This window comes from Heteronotia binoei, chromosome 6 (genome assembly GCF_032191835.1).
Source record: "Heteronotia binoei isolate CCM8104 ecotype False Entrance Well chromosome 6, APGP_CSIRO_Hbin_v1, whole genome shotgun sequence".
NCBI lineage: Eukaryota > Metazoa > Chordata > Lepidosauria > Squamata > Gekkonidae > Heteronotia > Heteronotia binoei.
Genome location: NC_083228.1, coordinates 25,012,215 through 25,034,653, shown reverse-complemented (window position 1 = coordinate 25,034,653; position 22,439 = coordinate 25,012,215). Strand labels below are relative to the sequence as shown.

Here is a 22,439-nt window from a genome sequence, read left to right as displayed (position 1 = left end):
CAATTACTTCCTTATATTATCTGTCATGTTTTTGAAGGGAACAAAACCAGCTTGATCTTTATGTATATATGCAGAAATAAAACGATTAAGTCTGGATACCATAATTGATGAAAATATTTTAGAGTCCTGATAAAGCAGTGTAATGGGGTGGTATGCTTTGAGATCAGTTGTATCTTTACCTGGTTTCGGAATCATAACCATGTTGGATCCGTACCACGTTTTTGGAATGTTTCCTTTTTCCAACAGGTCATTGCAAACTCTAGTAAAATAACAAGAGATTGTGAAAAAGAGTTATAAAATTCACTTGTAAACCTGTCATTTCCTGGTGTTTTGCCATTTTTAATAGCTTCAGAAACCTCGAGCTCTGTAATAGGTGCATTTAGACTCTTTTTATAAAATTCAAAAAGTTTGGTAAAATTTAGAATTGTTTTTTAAAAAGTATCAGTTAATTCAGATGATGGGCGATTTGATTGGTACAATGAATTAAAATAATTTAAAAATTGATTGAGAATTTCATTGTTATTAGTGTAAATGGTACCTTTAGGGCCCTTAATTAATTGAATGTTTGTTTTAACCTTTTTGTTATTAACTTTCCAAGCTAGGTTTCTTAGAGTTTTAGATTGTGTAATTATGAAGCTTTGTTTTGTGTAATGCCTTGTGTTTTAAATTTGCTAATTCTAAAGTGTCTAATGCTATCCTTTCCAGTAGAAGTTGTTTATATACCTTTTTGCTGTTGGTTCTCTTGTGAAGATTTCCTAATGTATGTATTTTAGTCACTAGATCCACTCTAAGGCTATCTTGCTTCTTTTTATATGTTGAGGTTAAAGCTATGATTTTACCTCTAAGGACAGCTTTCATAGCATCCCATAATGTTGCGTTTGTAACTTTGCCAGTGTCATTGTCTTGGAAGTATTGTTTCAGAGATGATTATATGTCTTTTTAAATATGATCATGTAATAAAAGTGATAAATTTAAAGTCCATTGTCTCCTAATATTGTTGTTACCTTTGTTCCATAATAGATTAGCTGTCACCCAAGCCTGATCAGTATAAAGTTTTGGGTTAATACTTGATGAGATGATGTTAGGAAAAAGTGATAAATTTCATAGGATAATTCTTGTATGTATTTCGTGTTTAGAGGAAAAAATGTGTAGTCTTTAGTTGACTGATTCAGTGATCTCCAAACATCAGAGTAGTTAAATTTGTTAAACAAAGAAAAAAGGCCTGTGTATGGGTTAGATTTAATTTTTTTGTTTCTTTGGTGTGGAGGAAGGGATCTATCTAAATGAAGATTTGGTACATAATTTAAATCAGCTCCTATGATTGTGTCTCCATTTTGGAATACTGTAAGATCTTGAAAAACAGTTGAGATAAAGGAAAGCTATTTATCGTTAGGAGCATATATGGAAGCAATTGTGATCGATTTATTGTCCAACTTGCCTTTAATAAATAAAAAGCGACTACTTGGATCAGATATTTTATCTTCAAGGCTAAAATTATGTCTATCAGTAATTATAATGGCCACTCCTCTTGATTTGGAGGTGCCGTTAGCAAGGTACTGGTGTGGAAAGCGTTTTGATTTAAACACTGGGTGGGATGTAGATTTCAAATGTGTTTCCTGGAGACATATAATGTCTGGTAAATTTTTTAAAAATGCTTTTTCAAAACGTTTCTTTTATAATATTATTTAATCCCTTGCAATTAACTGTAATTACATTCAGTGAAGATTCCATGTTAAAATCATTTCAGTATGTATTAAAAATATATGAGGTTCAGAACAAATAATGTTTAAAATATAGTGAGATATACTGGACTCATTCCAGATCAATTGGAAAGGAGTTATTTGGATACTTCTTGAGTTGATCTTGCTTTTGTGACAGTATGGTAAAGTTTGAAAAAACAAAATATTAAATAGCTCTGGGTTGTGTTACTTTTATCATTTGGCTATTCAGTAGTTTACCATAAAAAATAAACCAAGTCATATCAGACTCTAGCCACATTAGAAAATTAAAACCCTGGCTTGTATATCTCATAATACAATATATAAACTGTAAACTCTGAATTGTAAGCCAAAGCTTTAAAGTTCCCAGCAAGAAAACTGTAAGATTCATAACTATGTCCCACCAACCCCCCTGCCTCCCCCCTCCCATCCTCCCTCCCTTCGCCCCTTCCCGCACCCCAAGCTTTACTGAAGGAAGAAGAAAATAAAAGAAATAGTGAGCCCATTGCAATGCTGAACTTCCCCCTTGAACAAAAAAATTCTCCAGGAAATTCCCAGAAACAAGACCGTCGTCTTTCAGTTTCCCACGAAAACAAAAAAATTAAAAATAGGGGGGAAAGGTGTTTTACCTTCATACATTCAGGGAGCTGTCAGACAGTAGACTCTTCTCCCCCCTTGAATCGAACTAATTATATTTTAAGATTTAAACTTTAAAAACCTACTTATTAACAGTTTGCTAATAAGGCAAAGTAACATTTAAGATAAGCATAATACACCTCTGTCCCCTTTGTTTGTACTTATTGTGTACAGGGTGTATATTATAGAAAGAAATCTTTTGTGAGTCTTTAGAAACCAGGATCCTGCTCCACCTAGTTGGTGTTAAAGTAAGATCGAGTTTGCTTTTAGATGATCTTCTGGGAGGGTCATCGGCAGTGATGAGACATAGTGCATGGAGAAGGTCATATCCAGATTCAAGATTTTCAGCTTGAAGAATCATTGAATTGTGTCTAACAGAAAGTTTTCCATTAGGTAGCCATCTATATCGCACTGCTGCCTCATTAAGCCTGGGCTTGAGATTCCTTATTTGCAGAATTTCCAATGGTAGATCTGGGAAAACAGCGATCTTGGTGCTGTGATATAGCAAACCATTTTTTGTTCTAGCTTCTTTTAAGACAGCGTTTTTGGTTCTTATGTCCATGAATTCTGCTAAGTTATCACGAGGTCTGCGTTGAGTTGCTTGTTTTAATGCACCTATCCTGTAGGCATGCAATATGATGGGTGCAACTCCATGTTCTAAGTTTAGAGCAGTTGCCAGCCATGATGAAATAAAGGAAATAAGATGAGTAGCTCCTTCTGTTTGTTCTTCAAAGCCTCTAAATTTTACTGACTTTTCTTTAAGTCACTGCTCTAGTTGGAGTATCTTATCTTTAGCCCAAGTTTCATGTAGACAAAGTTCCTAGATGTTGTCAGAATTTGCCATGCTGTTTTCGTAGACAACATCAGCTATCTCAGATGCTTTTTTAAGGTCAGTTTGCAGTGATTGTATCTGATCCGTTAGTGGTTTTACAAGCATATTAATTTTGTTAAGCATCTTCTTTTCGAATTGTGCAAATAAGGTTTGCATCTCGTTTTCTGATGAAGTGAGTTGTTCAGATTGGTTAGTTTCCATCTCAGCACTGCCGGCAGCCATTTTCTCGTCCCGTTCATCCGATGACACAGATTTCTTCTGGGATCCGTCGGGCTTAAAGTAAGTTTTAAGTAAAGCTTCATCCCATGGGTGTGAATGCACAGATGATCACTCGAAGATCATCAATTACAGATAAGCAACCTTGTTTTTTAAGGCATGCTGACCTTAAGACATTTAGGCTATTAAAGGTTAATACAAACACCTTGAACTGAGTCTGGAAGCAAAAAGGGAGCCAGTGTAAATAGAGCAAGACTGAAGTGATATGGTCCCTATACTCCAGTCAATATACTGACTGCAACATTGTATACCATCTGTAGCTTTTAGACTGTCTTCAAGATCTGCAGAAACTGGCCTCACTCTCAAGGTTACCAGGACATGTATGACAGTGGCAAGACCTTTCCTACTCAGGAAAGGCTGCAGCTGGCCCACCACCCAAAGGTTGTGAAACGCACTCCTGAGTGCCACTGTCACCTGTTTATCCAGCAGGATGTCTAGGTTTGGCAGCACTTCCAAACTAAAGAAGTTCCTCCTTTAGGGGGAGTGCAATGTCATCTAGAACAGGAAATATCCCAATTCCTGGATCACAGGTAGCACGTCTGTTAGGATTAATTTTCGGTTTGTTAGCCCTCATCTATTCCAAAACTGCATCCAGGATGCCAAGGAAAAGGCAAGCTAACATTGCCCTTTAAACCATAACGAGGAATGGCCACTGCAAGGGATACAGAAGATCAGTTCCCTTGAATAGAGAACATTATAGTCCTATGAATATGACAACTGAAGAATGTCATGGACTGCGGATGACTAGAGAAACTGCAAAGGGCTATAAGCTTAAGCATTTGGGAAAGATTCAATGAAATGCTTTTCAAAACAAAACAAAAATACTGGCTGACAGAGAAGATAATACATTTCATTTGAAAGGATCTCCCCCTTCCCTTAGGGGTTGCCACTCCCATGATGTGTGATCACAACTTTGTGAAATGCATCTTGGAAACTTTGCTACCTAGATCCTATGTGTGAAAAAGGTCTGGTCCTTCTTTTCTGTGAAACACTGAGGGGGAAAAAGAGAAAATAATAAAATAGAGTGTAAAATGGGAGACCGTGTATCCAATTTTGAATCTGGTGCCCATGAGGATATTTTTAAAAAGAGAGTGAGGCCAATTTTTACAGACCTGGAGTACTGCCCAGGTTTGCAGAAAAATCCAGAAGTTTAAAAAAGTTTAAGTTTTTTTGAGGGAAGTAAGACCGATTTCCCACTAGCCTTATGCCATTCTCATGCTCCTCAGCAAGGTGTCCGTCGGATTTCATACTATCTTCCCTGGGGCTGCAACTAGCTTTGGCTTTTTTGCGCAGGAAACAGAAACTGGTTTTTAGAGGATCTTGTTTGTTGAACGAAAGAGGCAGAGCAAGTTGCAGACCCAGGGCAGATGGTGTGAAATCCAACGGAAGCCCCGCTGAGAAGAGGAGCATGAGAGCAGCTTAAGGCTAGTGGGAAATCAGTCTAAGTTCTGCCGATACTACTTTGTGAGACCTTGGCAGCCATGTTGAGGAATGCAGGCTGGTGAGTGGGAGTGGTGAGGAAGAATGGGAGCCCCTCCCCCCTTGCCACTGCACGAACCAGATGGGCAGAGGCAGCAGCGCTGTAAGCAGACAGGAGAGCGGGAGAGACAGAGAGAGTTCTTCAGAGGATTACACCCTGCTTTTGTGTAGTGTTGCTAATTTTTAACCTAGCAAATGATAGGTCATCCAAATATTCATGCTGTCAGTGTTGCAAGCCAGTAGAATATCACAGGGTTTATTGGAAATACTGTATGATCGGGGCCATACCCCTTTATTTGTATTAATTATTAAATATGAATTTTGAAAACTGATAATTACTTTCTAATGGTTGTTTCAGCACTCGCAGTGCCCTTGGGCAACACCAGTATAGAAATTCTAGAAATAAAGAAATAAGACACAGCCACTTTCTTCTTTTAGAGCAGGTGGTAAACCAATTGCTATATTTTTACTAGATTTCTTCAAAATAATTCGGCACTGCCCAGCCGGGCGGCCCATCGGCCGCCTTAGGCTGGGGGCCGTCCATTGCCTCCCCTGCAGGATGGGAGACAATGGTCTTACCCAACTGCTTTTGGGCGGGAGCCTTTTATAGGCTGGCCCGTCCCCTTGTTGCGCAGTTCGGAAGATAGGTTTGGTCGGCCCGCCCGCCCGCCCTTCATGCAGTGTAGGCACAGGCTGGTCGCCATTTCGGGGCCAGGTAGGAATTTTTCGCTCCCAAGCGATTGGCCGGTTTGGGAGTGTTTTTGCCTACCTTACACTGCTGGAGGTGCGCTGGCAATTGGTTTTCGGCGGTGCTATACATAGGTCACTGGCAGGTTTACCCTTGGGGACATGTTCGATTTGGGGCATTTCGGTGAGCGCACATGGCAACGCACCTTTGGGGGTGCAGGGCCTACCTGGGGAACCTATGCTGTACGGCGCAAGGTTGGCTCCAGGGAAGCCTGGTGATCCAGTCATTAGGGAGTGGTCCACAGCCCAGGCTGTACGGCACGGGGAGGGTGGAGCTCAGGTGGACTGGATCTGTGCCTGGCCGGCCGGTTTTGAGCCGTTGGGTCGGCTCAATCCCGGGGCCTGTGGCTCACCCTGTTTCAGGTTGGGGAGGTGGTCTTGGTTTTGACCCCTGGCCCATCCTGGCCCCACGTTGTTTTACCCATTGCCATCATTTAATAAAGTGGCCCTTCTTACCAACTTGTTGTACGTCTCTTCATTCCGTATGGGGGGGCAATTTACTCTCATTTCTTTAAAAGATTTCTATTCACACAATCCAGATTCTGACTGAGGCAACTACTTTTATTCTTAGTTATTATTGAGAGAGAGAAAAAACAGCAGCAGCATACTCAGTGTTACCTTTGGTGTAGTGGTTAAGTGCACAGACTCTTATCTGGGAGAACCGGGTTTGATTCCCCACTCCTCCACTTGCACCTGCTAGCATGGCCTTGGGTCAGCCATAGCTCTGGCAGAGGTTGTTCTTGAAAGGGCAGCTGCTGTGAGAGACCTCTCCAGCCCCCCCCCCACACCTCACAGGGTGTCTGTTGTGGGGGAGGAAGGTGAAGGAGATTGTGAGTCGCTCTGAGACTCTTCGGAGTGGAGGGCGGGATATAAATCCAATATCTTCTTCTTCTTCTCCTGCTAAGGTGCGACTTCATAAAAATTATCCACCAATAGTAGGTTGTTTTGTTATTTTGAAAGAAACCTTTAAGCAATTGGCACATCCTCAAAAATTATGCAGTGAAAGAGGGGTAGCCCCCTATGCTGCCTATGAAGAATGAGCGTTTGTTTCCTCTATGGAAAGATGACTTCACCAAAAGGGCTCATTTGGCAGACAGCTGAAAGGTGTTACCTTTTATTTTTTCACAGTACTTTCTATCATATTTTTTTTATATAAAATTCTAAAAAAAAAATCACATCAGGGATCCATGATCCTGGACAAATGCACAAAATTTACAGTAATTAAAAGCTGGCACTCAGCTGTCCTCAAGTAACATGAGTGCTTATAAATGATGCACGCACACACACACACACAAAACCCCACCAGTAGTCTGTGTATGACACCTTTTTTGCCTCTGCTGTCTTTGTCATCTTTCATGTTGCCACTCCTGGCTCCACTCTTTGCTGTAACCTTTTGGTGTTACAGCTCCTCAGATGGGTTTCATCTTCTGCTCTTTTCATTCCAGTGAAATTTTAATTGATAGGCTTGCCTCAGGGTACATTTTGGATGCTGCAGGAGAATCCACCTGCCATCCCCTTTAATTGCTGTTCCTGATTTACAGATACTTGAGTTCAGGCCAATTCTAGCTATGTTTCGCTTTTGCCAAACTCTGTTTCATGTCAGCCTTCTGCTTAAGTGGTATTGTGTATGGCCTGTCTCCCTCTTTCACAGTTTTTCTTCTCTGCCAGCATCTGCTGCAGATATTCCGCTGTTGCAATAATGGGTTGGTTTAGCAAAATATAGACAAGTCCAAAATGTTAATTTGTCTTCGTCTTCTTGCTTTGTTTTGACTTTAATTTTTATGACTTAAGAGTGTGATCATCCTAAGCAAAGTTACACCCTTCTAAGCCCATTGATTTCAATGGGCTTAAAAGGGTGAATTCTGTTTATGCACTTCTCATAATGCAATTTTTTTTGTTTATATTTTTGGCTATGAATACTGAAATGTTTAAGAGTGGAGTATTTATTTAGATATTTTATACCCCACTTTCCCCCCTATAGGGGCCCAAAGCAGCTTACAACATCATTGTCCACACCATCATTTCATTTTCACAACAGCAACCCTGTGAGTTAGGTTAGACTGGGAGAGAATGACTAGCCGGAGGTCAACTAGTGACTTGCTGTGACAGAAGGGGGATTCAAACCTGGAGATCCAAGATCCCATTCTGGTATTCTAACTACGACACCATCCTGGATTTCACTCAGGGTTTTGGGGGGGGGGGTTGTAGAAAAAGCCCAGCAGGAACTCATTTCCATGTTAGGCCACACCCCCTGACATCACCATTGTTTCACATGGGGTTTTTATTGTAGAGACAGTCCAGCAGTCATTTGCATATTAGGCCACACCCCCAGAACCAAGCCAGCAGGAACTGTGTTCCTGTGTGTTCCTGCTTTTAAAAGCCCTGCATTAAATTACATATTAAAAGCCGTTACACAGCAAGAAGAGGAACTGTTTACTTCACCTGATTTTGACTTAATCTGATTTTTTTCATGCTACTCCTAATAATCCATGGGTATTAAATGGGCATCACACCTCACTATTAGTTTTCAGTCATCAGATGAGTAACAAAATGAGGCACTGAACTGAAGCCCAACAACATGTGCTGAAATCTCAAGTCGGCTTCACCAATTCAGAATGCACGAGGTGGAGGGACCACATTAGTGAATGCCCTATAATGAAACCTTCATGCAAAATCAGCATGTTTGGTGGGAGGGGGCTGTTTGGGCTCCAAAAAAGGCATGGGGGAGGGGAACAAGAGCTCTTGAGGCTGGTGCCAAGCAGCCAATTCAGAACAGAACCTTGCATCAATTTTTAGACAACTACAAATGCTTTTAAAATGGAATTGGTGGCCACAGGATGGACCTGTCACCTCTGTCACTGATATTTTGCCCCTGAGGCCTTCTGGAAGGCTGCTTCAAAACATGAAGCCTGCCACAGTAAAAGCCCATGACTGGGCAGTAGCAGTGCTTACAGATCTCTAGGTAGGGACCAATAAAAAAAAATCTCGCTGGGTTCAAATGGGGGAGAGACAGTCTTTCAAATATTTGAGTCCGGCATGTGAAAGGCTTCAAACATAAGTAAGAGCATTAAACGGTTTCTGTTGTGGCTCTAAACTGTGAACATTCACTCTTGTAGCATACAACATAGAACCAAGAACTGAACTGAGACCTGTGGTGTTATCAGAAACTCACTAAAGCTCATATTCATGATAAAACGATTGTCTCATTTTGTTGTCAGAATCTGTGCATTTGAAGAGGGAGAAATCTGGCACCAGGTGACATACAGATCTTTATTACTGGAGCTCAGAAAAGTGCTCAAGTTATTCCAAAGTGTGATTTTTTAAATTGCTTTCACCAGAGTGAATGGCTAGTAATGGAGAAACTGAATCAAGACACATATATGCAAATGATATTTTAAAAAACTAAAAGTAGGACCCATCTTACTTGCTTTGTTTGGATTGCTGGCTGCATGGTTGGGAGATTCTTTTGTTGACAAGAAACAAAGGACCACACTGGCTGCCAAATAGATGGAGTGTCATTTAGAAAGCCTGTTAGCCCCCAGCAACAAATCATTAGGATGCTTCTCTTCCATAATTGGTCAGATCCTTTGATTAAAACAACCAATAGGAATACAGGGAATAGGGGTGGATCCTACATACTATGGAAGCAAGAGCACTCATTGAAAGAGGGTTCTTCCCACCGTATCCTTCCCTCAGCAGCTCTCAGTAATCCCCGCCAAAGTGATTCCAGGGGCCAGAACACCTTCATGGGCAAAATGCCATGGGGAAGCTGCAGTAAGGAGGAGGAATTGTGTGGAATTATCGCTCACCCTCTGGAGGTGGAAGAGAAGATCATCTTGCCAATTTCCTCCTCCTAACTGCAGCTTCTGCCCTGTGCCCCAATGAATGCTGTCCGTGATGCTCCCCTATCACTGCATCACCTTGCTGGAGCTCACAAGGAACTGCTTGGTGGAAGGGGAAAGAAGGAATCTCTTGGTTCATGTTTCATTCATAGAAAACAAAAGAAGATAAGAATGCCAAGATCAAAGACCATCACAATATCTCAAAAAAAATTAAACCATAAAACTATATTACCATTAAACTGTGTATTCATTCATTCATTCATTCATTCATTCATTCATTCATTCATTCACAGTGTATCTACAATTTATAAGCCGGCCATAGCAGCTAGTGAAAGCACTATGTGCTTACAGGCAGTCAAAAAGATTTCAGCCAACAATTTAAAGAGACAGGTGTTCAAAAACTTCTAATACACAGACAAACACAGAGAGAATGAACCTCCAATTCAACACTCTACAAAAAATAATAATCACTGTCTACGTGAATAAACAACTCAAAGAGTCAGAAGAGTTCCCTTGAAATTCCAAAAGGTTTCTGAGAATGCATTTGTGATATGGTGTTGCCAAAATCCTTTGAAGACTGTGCATTATTTTCTTATTGCAAGAAGACATGATTTTCTTATTGCAAGCTGATAAAGGTTCATAATAAATAGACAAAAGACGAGACGTATTTTCTAGGTAGACTGCATTTCAACCAGCTTCTTCACATCGTGGTCTGTATATCTATATTCAGTGGAAACCCATTGTTCCTAAACCAATAGGAACCACGAGGCTTCAAACATTCAAACTAGAAGGAGTTCTCACACAGTTTAATGGTAATATAATTTTATTGTTTAATTCTATTGAGATATTGTGACGGTCTTTGTTCTCCGTGTTCCTATCTTCTTTTGCTTTCATTAGTACACCAAGAGCCCCATTTTTCTCATGTTTCTTTGGTAGCAGCCAACCCATAACAATACATCCAAACTCTTCAGAATGCAGATGAGGAACTGAATGATTGAATGCTCCCCCAAGTTTAAAAAATAATAAATCCCTGCTTTTGCCAAGTGAACACATCAGAAAACTGTTGTATTGTCTTGCTTCATTTTAGTCAGCCTTTCTCTCTGAGCCTTCTGATGGATTACAAAAAACAAAAAGAAACAAAACAATAAATACAATAAATGGGGGGGGGGAATCCACAGACACTAAAACCGCAATATTTTTTAAAATGCTCTTCTGAACTGTAGCTTAGTGTTCTCTTGAGTGAGAAAGGTTTGTTTGTTTTTTTTAACGTAGGATACTATTCAAATATGTGATTCCCCCACCAGCATTCTGTAATGGCACACCGATGGGAGGGCTGACCTGCAATGCTTGGAACTCAAGAGCAGAACCGTTGTCACTTTTTCTCAGGCTGGGTAAAAAATGCAGTGTGTGAGGAATCAGACTGTACAATTACCCTCATCTCCCATGCCTGCATGTATTAGAAAGCCATTATGTGGTGGTTTCACTCACATTTGCCACACACCTCCCTCCCCCTTTTCCATGTGATAAATTATGGCACCTTTGGCAGATCTTCAAGCTGACATTTGTTCCTGTGGTGGGGGGAGTCCCTCTTGCTGGATCAGCAATGACAGATTCCAGTTGCCACATCTGAATATGGAAATTCAGTTGTGGGTTTTACGTATTTGATTGTAAACACACGTTCTTTCTCTTAAAATTTATTTTAATTTGTTTTAAAATTATTAAATGTTACACCTAAAAGCTCATTGCATCACATTGTAAATGTCACTTAACCACAAAGATCCTTCACAATCCTTAACCTTCTATCATAACCTCCATACCACCACCTTCTATTTCTCTCCAAAAATCATTCTGGCTGCAGTGACCAAATACAAATGCTGTTACTACTTTACAATAGGGGTATAAAGAAAGAAAAGAGTATGCGAGACAGGAAACAAGAAGGCATTTCAGATATTTTCCATATTTTTATAGTTGGTCAAGGGTTGTTACACTTTCTTATTACACAGAAGAAAAACACATACTTTCCCTTATACTGTGGATTGTAGCTGGAGTTTTGGACAATGCAGGTTCCATGAACCTGGTCATGGCATCAAATCAAACCTGTCTTCCTATTTGTCTTTCCCGTGGTGCACTTCTGCCTGTACCTCTGCCCAGCTGTTCAAAGGCAAAACCACACCAAGGCATGGATGGCTCCGTATGTACTATAATAAACACTGAAGAGGCAGTAAGTAAAGGACCAAGCTTGTGTCCCCCTTGCTACACCAAGTTGACTCCATTATACTATGTCATGCCACAATGCAAACACATGTCCTGCACACTAACATCCTGCTTCCTGAGCAAAACTTCAAAATACATCTTGACCATATCACCACAATTCAGCTTCAGTTTTTCGTATTTTTAGGAAGCAACCCCATGTTGATCCATGCAGAAGGAAGTCTTATTTTAATCAATAGAGTTACTTCTAAGAGTCAGGGCCAGCTCTGCTGCTAGGCAAGCTAGGTGATTGACTAGGGTGCCAGCCTTTCGGGGGGTACCAAACTGGGGCCCCCATGTGACTCAGTGACATTATCAGTGGTGAGGGGGGGCGCCAGAAGTTAGTCTTGCCTAGGGTGTCAGACAGTCTAGGTCCAGCCCTGCTAAGAATGCATCCTCGGGATGCAGACTTAATTCTGTTCCTTGATTGTTTTTGAAATAAATTGCATGATGAAGTTGACGACTGTTTCATATACAGCCAAAGTCATCAAAACTAACCAGTGATTTTTATTGTGGGGGGTGGACAGAGAACAGTATTCTTTAAAATATTCAAAATGGTGTTGCATTTTGAAATTGAAAGTGTCAGTCTTACAATTAAATATGCGTGTGGTGGCTCTTTGAAGCTTAAAAGTTATTCATTCAAGTCACTGATACGAATTACATTCAATGTTTCCCCCTGCCATTTTCCGGCACACAATGACAACAGCAAAGGCAGCTTAAGGTAGAATCCCTAACACAGGGAAGGAAATGCTAAAGAATTTTAACGTCGCCAGGAGGCCCGTGCACAAAATAAAACACGATGCAGATCAGATGCTGTGCTGGCCATGTTGGAAATAATTTGACCTTAAAAGTTTTAATTCCTTCCAGTTCACTTTCATTTTTGCTGGGAAACTTTTCCTTTCCTCTGTCCCAGTGTGTAAACAAAGCCTAATATCAATACATACAAATAATAACCTAAACAATACTAAGATGGTCATATGTAGAAAAGAAATACGGGTTGTTTACTGCGAACATTTCTGGAATGCCTACATATCTTAAAACCAGGAACAAATAAGCTAGCAAAGGTACAAGGTGAAGGCCCCAATCCAACCCGTGTGCACATAGCAGGCAGGGCTGCAGACACGTAGCCTTGTCAGGTAAGAAGCTATTGTTCTCATCAGCCCTCCTTGCAGGACAGCTGCTTGGAACTATAAAAAATGAGTAAGATTGCATGTGTGCCACTCTGACTACTAGATCCAGCTGGGGAACTACATCCCACGAAGGATGCATGCGCAGATGCCTGATTGCACATGCATATATATATTCCATAGCTGAACTTGAGAGGTGAGACTTCTTTGTCCTGTTCCTCAGACAGTAGAATGAGATGGAGAAAAGGAAAAGCCACCCAATGTAAGAGGATTCTGCTACTGCTGGCTATCAGATTTCCCAACAGCTACTTTCCAGAAGAATTGGAAAGTAATACGTAAAAGACCATCCTCTGAGCATTCCTATAGAAATTGGACAATATATTTTCAGTTTGAACATAGGTGTTCAAACCATGTTTGACCAATCTGTTTAACCAATCTGTAATCAAATTTTCTTATTTATTACTTTGCTTCGCTATTTCTCCATTCTTATTTATACAAGGGATATGTCTCCAGACTTTCCTGAACTCAAAATGGCTAATGTTATCAGCCAATAAATGCAACATCCGATAAAAATCAGAATAATTTTAATTTAATTTAATTTTCGATTTATACCCCGCCCTATCTCGCAAGCGGGCTCTGGGCGGCTGACAACATTAAGAAACCTTACAAAACATTAAACAAACTACATCCAAACTAGATAATCTCATAATTACAGAACTGACAAAAACCGTGATCCAATTTTGACGGATAAATATAAAAAGCTAAGGAAACAATTATAGCTATCCAAAACACTGAACAAAGAGTCTACCAAAGCCAGCTCCACACTGAAATGTATTTCAGAAGCTGGCCACGATAAATAAAGCAACACCTAGACAACCAAAGGAAGAAGTCCCAACAGTCTAATTTTTTTTTGTGTGTGTGTGTGTGTATCCCTGACCTGGATAGCCCAGGCAAGCTTGATCTCATCAGATCTTAGAAGCTAAGCAGGACCAGCCCTGGCTAGAATTTGGATGGGAGACCTCCAAGGAATACCAGAGCTGTGTGCAGAGGCAGGTGATGGCAAGCCACCTCTGAACATCCTATTGCTTCAAGCCCCACTAGGGATCATCAGATGTCAGCTTGATGTGATGGCAACACGTTTTGCCTTTTGTACCTTTCCCAAGGCTACAATCCCAGGACACTTAGCAAAGTCTTGCCCCATCACCCTCACTTGGTGATGACAAGATATTAAGTGTTGACTCTTGAAGATATTAAGTGTTGACTCTTGATTGGACCTCATTTGGTGTCCATGTTCAGGAGGGAGTTGATCCTTCGGTACACAGGATTCTCCTGTGTGCGTGTGTATGTTATAGCTCTCTTTTTCTGTGCAATTAGAATGAGATGGCCATCTTCTTTCTAGAATGTATTTATTACTTTATTCAAAACATTTTTATTCTGCCTTCAAGCCATATCAGTTTTGCATCTAATGTAACCCAAAATTATACAGACTTGAAAAACCAAGGATCCTCGGGAAACTGTATTGCTTAAAAATATTTATATCTCACCTTTCCAGAGTGCCCAGTGTGGCATACAAAATATAAACATACACAATGATAAAATAGTTAAAACATACAAATTAAAGTACAGCAAACGTCAACCAGAAGTGTAGTTTCACTTGTAAGCAAAATTAGACTGAGAGTACATTTAGGACAACTGTGATGTGCCTTTAACACGTTTCTGTTGGTCGTTCTGTGGTGTTTTGTGTATGTCTTAGTTTACACTGGTGATCCATGCAGGTGTTGCTAATTGTGTATGTATTGTCTGCGCTATTAGTTTAGATCAATATTTTTGTCAGGGCCTTTGACTTGTGCATTAAGATGTTTGACAGAATGGTCCCATTTCTTAACACACATCCTTCTCCAATATATTGTTTTGTAAATTTGCAGCCAGGTCTGAATATAATAAGCGCAAGATGTCAAAAACATAACGTTGTTAAAGAAACCCTTTTTTGGGAAAAAAAATAAAAATCTCAGGCTCCTGTTCTTCAGTATTGCAAATTACTGCCGACCCCTGTATGTTCCTGCTGTTTCATTCCTTACATCTAGAATACAAAGGGAAGCAAAGATCAACTGCATTTTAAATGTTTGTTTCTGATTAAAGGCAGCCTGATTTCTAAGGCTAACAGTCCTGCTTCTTATTACAGCTGGACAGTGTGACTTCACTCATTCAGGCTGCCAAAAACTTAATGAATGCCGTGGTGCAGACAGTGAAGATGTCCTATATCGCCTCGACGAAGATTATCAGAATTCAAAGTCCTGCTGGCCCGCGACACCCTGTGGTGATGTGGCGGATGAAGGCTCCAGCAAAGAAGCCTTTGATTAAGAGAGAGAAGCCGGAGGAAATCTATGCAGCTGTCAGAAAAGGTTCGGCTAAGAAGAAAATCCATCCCGTTCAAGTCATGAGCGAATTTAGAGGAAGACAAATAAACTGAGATGATTATTCTGTTTGCTGCAAAAGGTTTCATATGCTGAAACTTCGATCTTTTCAAATAGTCCCCCCACCCCACACTTGTTTAATCCCACAAGAAATAGTAACTATTGGCACTTTTTTTCCAGATGTTTTAACATTTACGGGAGGTCTTTTTTTACACACGAAGGAGCTCCCTCGGGCACATATGCAACCCACTTTTCAGCATTTGCCTCCATCTACTTTTAACAGGATTTGCACATGTGCTTGAATTTTGCTCACTAATGCATTTGATCTGGCATCTTAACACTTTGGAATACACCACTGGGAGAGGGGTGGCCTGGGCTGGACAACAGAGGAATCACAGCTGTGTTTAATAGTGATTATATTTACTTACTCAAAGCTTCAGCATGTTCAAAGTACTTGCACACTTGTTATCTTTGCAGCTGTCACAACAACCTGATACATAGATTGTGTGATCTCTGTGTTGCAAAAGGGAGCAAGGACAGCTGATCACCTGTTGCATTTGTGGTTGGGATCTGAGCAGGGAACATCTCGCTGTTATGGACTCCTATGGCATGGTTTCCATTTATCCACTGTACTGTGCATTTATCTGGTTAAGACTAGCTTCTTGTCCATGTTATGAAATATTGACCTAATTAAAGCCAATGGGTGCTCTTCAGAAAAAGAAAGAGCTCTGCAAAGGATAATGTATAATTGGCTCAGCTCTTCAAGTGATGGAAATCAATACAGGTATAGGATGTGCAGAGCTTTAGATTCTAGCAGGGGATACTAATGGGCCACCTTTCCTTCTACTGAGCATTGGACCGTCTTGTCCAAGGTCTTTATGGGGCATGAAATGTCAGTTGTCTGTAGATCCATCATTATGCTACATAACATGGGTTTAAGATTAAAATAGCATGGACAACAGAATAGTTTCTCTTCAAGAGGGAAAAACACACACACTCCTTTCCCTGTTTTTTAAAGACTCACCACCACCAATGCTTCACATCTGTTATAGTGGTTGCTAGGAAACTGCTAACAATATCATAGAAACAGTGTATTAGAAATCTTGGGCCTCAGTGTTTCTGTGAAGTTCGCAGGGATAGGTAAGGTTGGGAATAAAGATATGATCTGAGCTTCTTCTATTTACTTTTTAAAATCTACCGCATCAAGGACACTAAAAGAAACAGGACCTCTCATGGCTTCCTCCCCTGTTACTCCTTGAAGGTGCTGATTGCAAGCCTGCATAGGGTATTTGAATCTCCTGGAAGATTTGTTGAACACATTAGAGGAATATGAACTTGGCCCAGATTGTACTGGGTTTGTGTTGCACTCTCCACAAGCATCTACCATGAGTTTCCTAACATGGAGGGTCCCACTTTTAGAAGTCTCCAGCTGACAACTTTTGATCCACATGCTTCTGGTCTCCCCTGCCTTGACAGTACTTCACACATACAGTTTACAGCTCTGCCACTGTATTTAAAATCTATGAACTCTCTGAATTGTGTCTTTCTTTCAGTACACTGTATTGTAAGTCGTAGTGTGACCCATGGTTTGATAAAGCACATTATTAATCAGTTGAAATAAATATTGTATAGAATATACACATTTCTTGCATTTTAGTTAAAATTTCTGTGGAGCAAAATGAAAAACCTGAATGAATGATGTAACTAGAATGGGCCAATCATTTTCCACATCAGCTCATAAATGTCCCATTGTGTGCCAGTGGAGAGGATTCAGACAATGCTTTTTCATTTGTGATTAAAGGAGACAGAGAAGAGATACACAAGAGTGTCCTTTAACTGTGAAATGACAGTAGACATTTTATTCGCCAGGGAACTCTCAAGGTGGCTTTCATAGGATTCACATCTGGACTTGGTTAGTTTCAGCAAAGCTACTGCATCATGTTCCTTCATCTCACACCCTACATTCTTTTAGGGTGCTATTCAGGGCTATTTTTTTTAGCAGGAACTCCTTTGCATATTAGGCCACACACCCCTATTGTTTCCTTTGCATATTAGGCCACACACCCCTATAGCCAATCCTCCAAAGAGCTTACAGAGCTCTTAGTTCAGGGCCTACTGTAAGCTCCAGGAGGACTGGCTACATCAGGGACTGTGACCTAATATGCAACGCAGTGCTACCAAAAAGCCCTGGCACTGTTACTGCTCATGTAATGGTGATGGCAGGATACAAAATAGTGGCCACGTCCAAAATGGTGGCACAATTTTTCAAGGTGCGTGTGTGTTTGCAGTATGCAGTTTAGTAGTCATTGCACTAACCAATTTATTCAGAAATTCACAAAAAATAATGGATTGGAGAGTGTTCTTTCAAGAAGAAAAGGCAAGTGATAACACTCTCTACATTTTACACTTTTGGTATTTAAAGTGTTCCTGTGGCTCTTATTCCTTCAATGAATTGGTTCCTTGAACCTTCTCCAGCTGTTGTCATGGTTTCCTTCTGTATTAAATGCTTCTGATTAGGAAAGGCCATATTCTGTCACCCATATTCAGTCCGAGATGTACATTTTCTGCAAATTGTCTCAATTATTTCAAACCTGCTTAGACCCATTGAGTCATTTCTATTGTTTCCTTTAAATCAAGCCCCTAATTATTGTACCTATGCAATCAATGTTCTGTGGGTCTCTATTATCATTTCCTCTTACAGTATCTCAGAGCCTCCAAATCTAATTAGCATTCCTCAGATAATCTCAGATGCCGGCCGAATACATTTAAATCTCTCTGATTTACATCATGAGTTTTAATCATGATTTAGCAACAAGGCAACCCTGATTCAAATACTCGGTTTTAATCATAATTTCCATTTCTATTTGGTAGCTAATTTCTTTAAAAGAGGTCCATTACAAACTGATATAGCCATTAAACCATGCTGATTTGATTACTTACTTACTTACTACTAAATTCAAACAACATTAAATGTAAGCCGTTTTTTTTTTTTTGCTAGCTGAAAATAGATTAAAAAAAACAATTCAAAGATCCTTCCACAAAACAATAGGTGGCTAGTAGCTAACACTGGCGATTTGGGTGTTGACGATTACTACTTCCAGGCTGAAGAGAAGATGGGAATGCTGAAGTAATATCTGTATTTCCGAAGCAAGTTATCAGTACAGTCAGAGTTAAAAGCACAGAGTTAAAAGCATTTATTTAGGGTGCTTGACGCAAGGACACGTATTTGCCGTCAGCAGGCACAGGGCTAGAACTTCACTGTTCTTCAATTCTAGCTTGGTCATACTCATTTTTCACAAAAGTATTACAAGGAGACCTTTGCTTACACCAAAGCTCTTCTGTTGATAATTTTAAAGCCATGGCTCTTCATTTAGTGTTTTTCCTAGGTGACTGATTGTGCCTGGTCTGTGATCTGGTTGGAACTCTTTGCATTACCTAGCCGCAAAAAAAAATTCTAATCCACACAGGCTGCTAGACACCCCAGTCAAACTAGGGATGCTGCAGATTTCTCCACAAATGTGTTGGACAGTCAAACTTACTGTGTTCAGAGGTGCCAGCCAGACATGAACCAGACGTGAACCTGTTTAGTTCATGCTGAGCAGCCACAAATGCCTGCTCGACAAGTTTGTGTCGGGGTTTTGCAAAACTGCACGTGTACGAAGATGCTGCCAACGCCAACTGATTGAAAGCCATTAGCTCCACTAGGGACTACTTAGATGAACATAAAGGGTAGGATTTTATTAAAACACAGCATTTATTTATGACTGATTTATATGATTTGTGAATGATTTAAAGATCTATTAAAGCAACTGCGTACTGAGTTACATTTACATAGCAAAGACAGGGATATTAGAGCTCGATCAGGATGTCTGAGAATGCATATGCACCAAAAGCCAATTGTACAGTATTGCATTGTTAAGAAGGTATATACAGAACAACCTACCAAACTGCCATGAATGAGGCAACAGATAGTCGAGCCAATCATTGAAAAATCAGCTCCCTATTTGTGACCGGTAAGTAGAACATGAGCTGAATGGTGTTTGTGGACCCCTAAATACTGGGAGGCAGCCTCATTGAACACAACAGAATATAGTTTTTAGTAGACATGCAGTCTGGAAGAAAAGGAGAGGATAAAGGGAGGAAAGTGAATCATGGTCTGTCTTTCATCTGATGAGAGACTTTGCTTTGCCTAGCCAGAGGGTTTCTTTGACTTGCGAAGAGAGAGGAGAGAGTCCTGCTCAGAATGAGCTCAGATAACATGAGCTAGTGGGTTATTTGTCCTTCTAAAGGTCAGTATGTCCTGAGAAAAGGAAAGCACCCATCCATTACTCAAGAAAAGCAACGGATTTTTCACACAACAAAATTACTACTACAAAATGTGATTATAGCCACTAGCATACCATGGTTTGTTTTAAATTAAGCACATTCATGGAGGACAAGTGTATCAGAAGAAGAAGACGACCGCAGATGCATACCCTGCCCTTCTCTCTGAAAGAGTGTCTGAGTGGTTATCTCCTTCCCCCACAACAGACACCTTGTGAGGTGGGTGAGGCTGACAAAGCTCTCACAGAAGCTGCCCTTTCAAGGACAACCTCTGCCAGAGCTATGGCTAACCCAAGGCCATTCCAGCAGGTGCAAGTGGAGGAGTGGGGAATCAAACCTGGTTCCCCCAAATAAGAGTCCGCACACTTAACCACTATACCAAACTGGCTCTCAGTGGCTATTGGCCATACTAGCTAAATAAAATTTAGGGAAACACTGTTGAATTGCTGTCCTCCTTCATACCATACTTCCTCAAGCATCTGGGCCCATGTTGGACACAACATCTGGGACTTCATGAATTTTTAATCCAATCTAATCCTACTGGTGTAGACATAATGTTTATTGGTAGATTGGCTACAGAGCCAATGAGTTTCCAAATCAGAAATTATAACCTATTTTACTCTATGATTGTAGAACATGGTCAACTAATAGCCACCTGACCACAGATTTTGGTGCACTAATTCACACAGCACCACAAAAATTTAACTTTTAAACTTACAGACAGGGCAGAATCTTACACAATCCTAGGCAGGAACAAAGTGCTACAAGGTGGGACTGACTATGATATCTCTTAAGTCCCATCCAGAGCTGAAGCAGTAGTTAAGAATGTGAACTGTAAGCCAAGGCTAACTGGCTGAAATTGCCTCCCATGTCCCTCTTCGATTTGCATAGGAAGCATGGTTGAGCAAGTTTTCCCTTTATGAAAGGAGGGGTGATAAGGGGCATGTTTGAGGAGGTGGGGGAACCATCTTCAGTTCCTGTGGTGTAGACTCTAAAACTGCTATGTTACATTGCCTAGGGAAGCTCATTATCTTTGCAGAATGGTCTCCCTGATGTATATGAAGCCAATGCATATGATGTCCTGAGCAGGATACTTTGCAAATAATGCTAAGGATACATTTGGTCTCCAGTGCAACCTTTCTGAACACAAAAGAGAAATCAGGAAGAAGAGAATTTCAAATAGAATGCACATTTTTAAAAAGTTTATATGGCTTTTTTCAACTGAATGCCCGGTGCTGGACATTCATATATACTTTACAACTAAATTGTTCAAACAGCTTTCCTTCTATATCAACTATACTTAAGGTCATCTTAGCCAAAGTGCTGTTTCTGACTGTATTTTATTGTTGGCCCAGAATATGTAGCAAAGTATACAGTTTATATATTGAAGAAGAGCAGCAGTTGTGCAAAACAGCCACCCTCTTTCAGTGACTCCTTCTGGTCACAAGCTCTAATTGACCAATATAAATTAAAGAGTCCAGGGAGCATCCACAGATAATGAAGGCAAGAAGCAGCAGTACAGGATCAAAGGCCAGAGCAATTTGAGCAATTATGGCCTTGTTCTAGAAGTCACCACCGTCAAATAAGTGCTACACTAAGATCAATGATGGGACTGTGGCATTTGATTAAGGAAATAAGGAACATTTCTTTTAAGCAATGGGTAGAATGGGTTTCCAAGCCAATACAGAGGATAATGTAGAAAAACGGAAACGGATAAAATGTCCATGCATCCAAGCGTTTCCAAGTGATGGATACGCATCTGTAATCCTTCAGTGTGCTTTTTATGCAGAATGCTTGTATCATCCATCAGAAAACTAAAATTGATCTATTGATTGTCAAGGTTCTATTACATTCTGTTATCAGACCAAGAGATCTGATGTAAGAACATAAGAGAAGCCATGTTGGATCAAGCCAATGGCCCATCCAGTCCAACACTCTGTGTCACACAGTGGCCAAAAAACCAGGTGCCATCACAAGGTCCATCAGTGTGGCCAGGAGACTAGAAGCCTTCCCACTGTTGACCCCCATCAAACATCAAAAATACAGAGCATCATTGTCCCAGACAGAGAATTCTGCTAATACCCATTGATGGACCTCTGTTTCATATGTTTATCCAATCCCCTCTTGAAGCTGTCTATGCTTGTAGCCACCACTACCTCCTCCTGACCCAGGACAGGCAAACGCCTGGGAAAAGGTAAGGCTTGGTTCAATTCTCCCTGCTCTTAATTCTGGGGGCAAATAACTGTACTTTGGCTGCAATATTGGAGTACAGTTGAAAAGGAAGGGGGAAGCTCCCCATTCAACTCTGCCATTGGGATGACCTTGGTTGGGTTAAGTTCCAATGCTAGACATGTTTAATAAACTATACGAACAGCAGCCATAAGTATATGGCCAGTTTATTTGCAAGAGGAAAAACCAATAAAGTGCTGCACATAGGGATAGCTTTGCAGCGGAGGCAGACAACCCAGCAGCCGCCCGGACATGAATCCCTAGCATTTATTCAGTGTCCTGCATCGGCATTGACTCTGCCTATGCATTCAAGCTGCAGATCAACAGGATGGAGCAGATAAAACTTAATGTGCTGTTATTTAGCTTCTTTGGGGGCTGTGATTTAAAGTCGGTTGTAAATATAATATATTGGCAATCAAAAGCAGAAGAAAAGATGGTTGGGTGGTCATATTTCCCTGTTGTTCTCCCCGGGATCATCATACTTGCAATCACGTGTGTTTACGGTCTACCAGTCTCCTTCAAGATGCATGTATCTATGTAGCTAACAATTAACATTTATAATAGCA

General features: G+C 40.6%; 1 protein-coding gene across 2 annotated transcripts in view; it reads left to right on the top strand.

Moving 5' to 3' along the window:
- CTNNA3 (catenin alpha 3) overlaps positions 1 to 16,959 on the top strand; it is a 1,035,346-nt gene extending 1,018,387 nt beyond the window's left edge. Inside the window, exon 18 of one of the 2 annotated variants that reach the window (XM_060241118.1) lies at positions 15,090 to 16,959. In XM_060241118.1, the coding sequence (XP_060097101.1) occupies positions 15,090 to 15,377 (288 nt within the window). In that variant the 3' untranslated portion in view covers positions 15,378 to 16,959. The remainder of the gene's footprint in view (positions 1 to 15,089) is intronic. The other variant, XM_060241119.1, reaches the window with a different exon arrangement.
- The last annotated feature ends 5,480 nt before the right edge of the window (positions 16,960 to 22,439 follow it).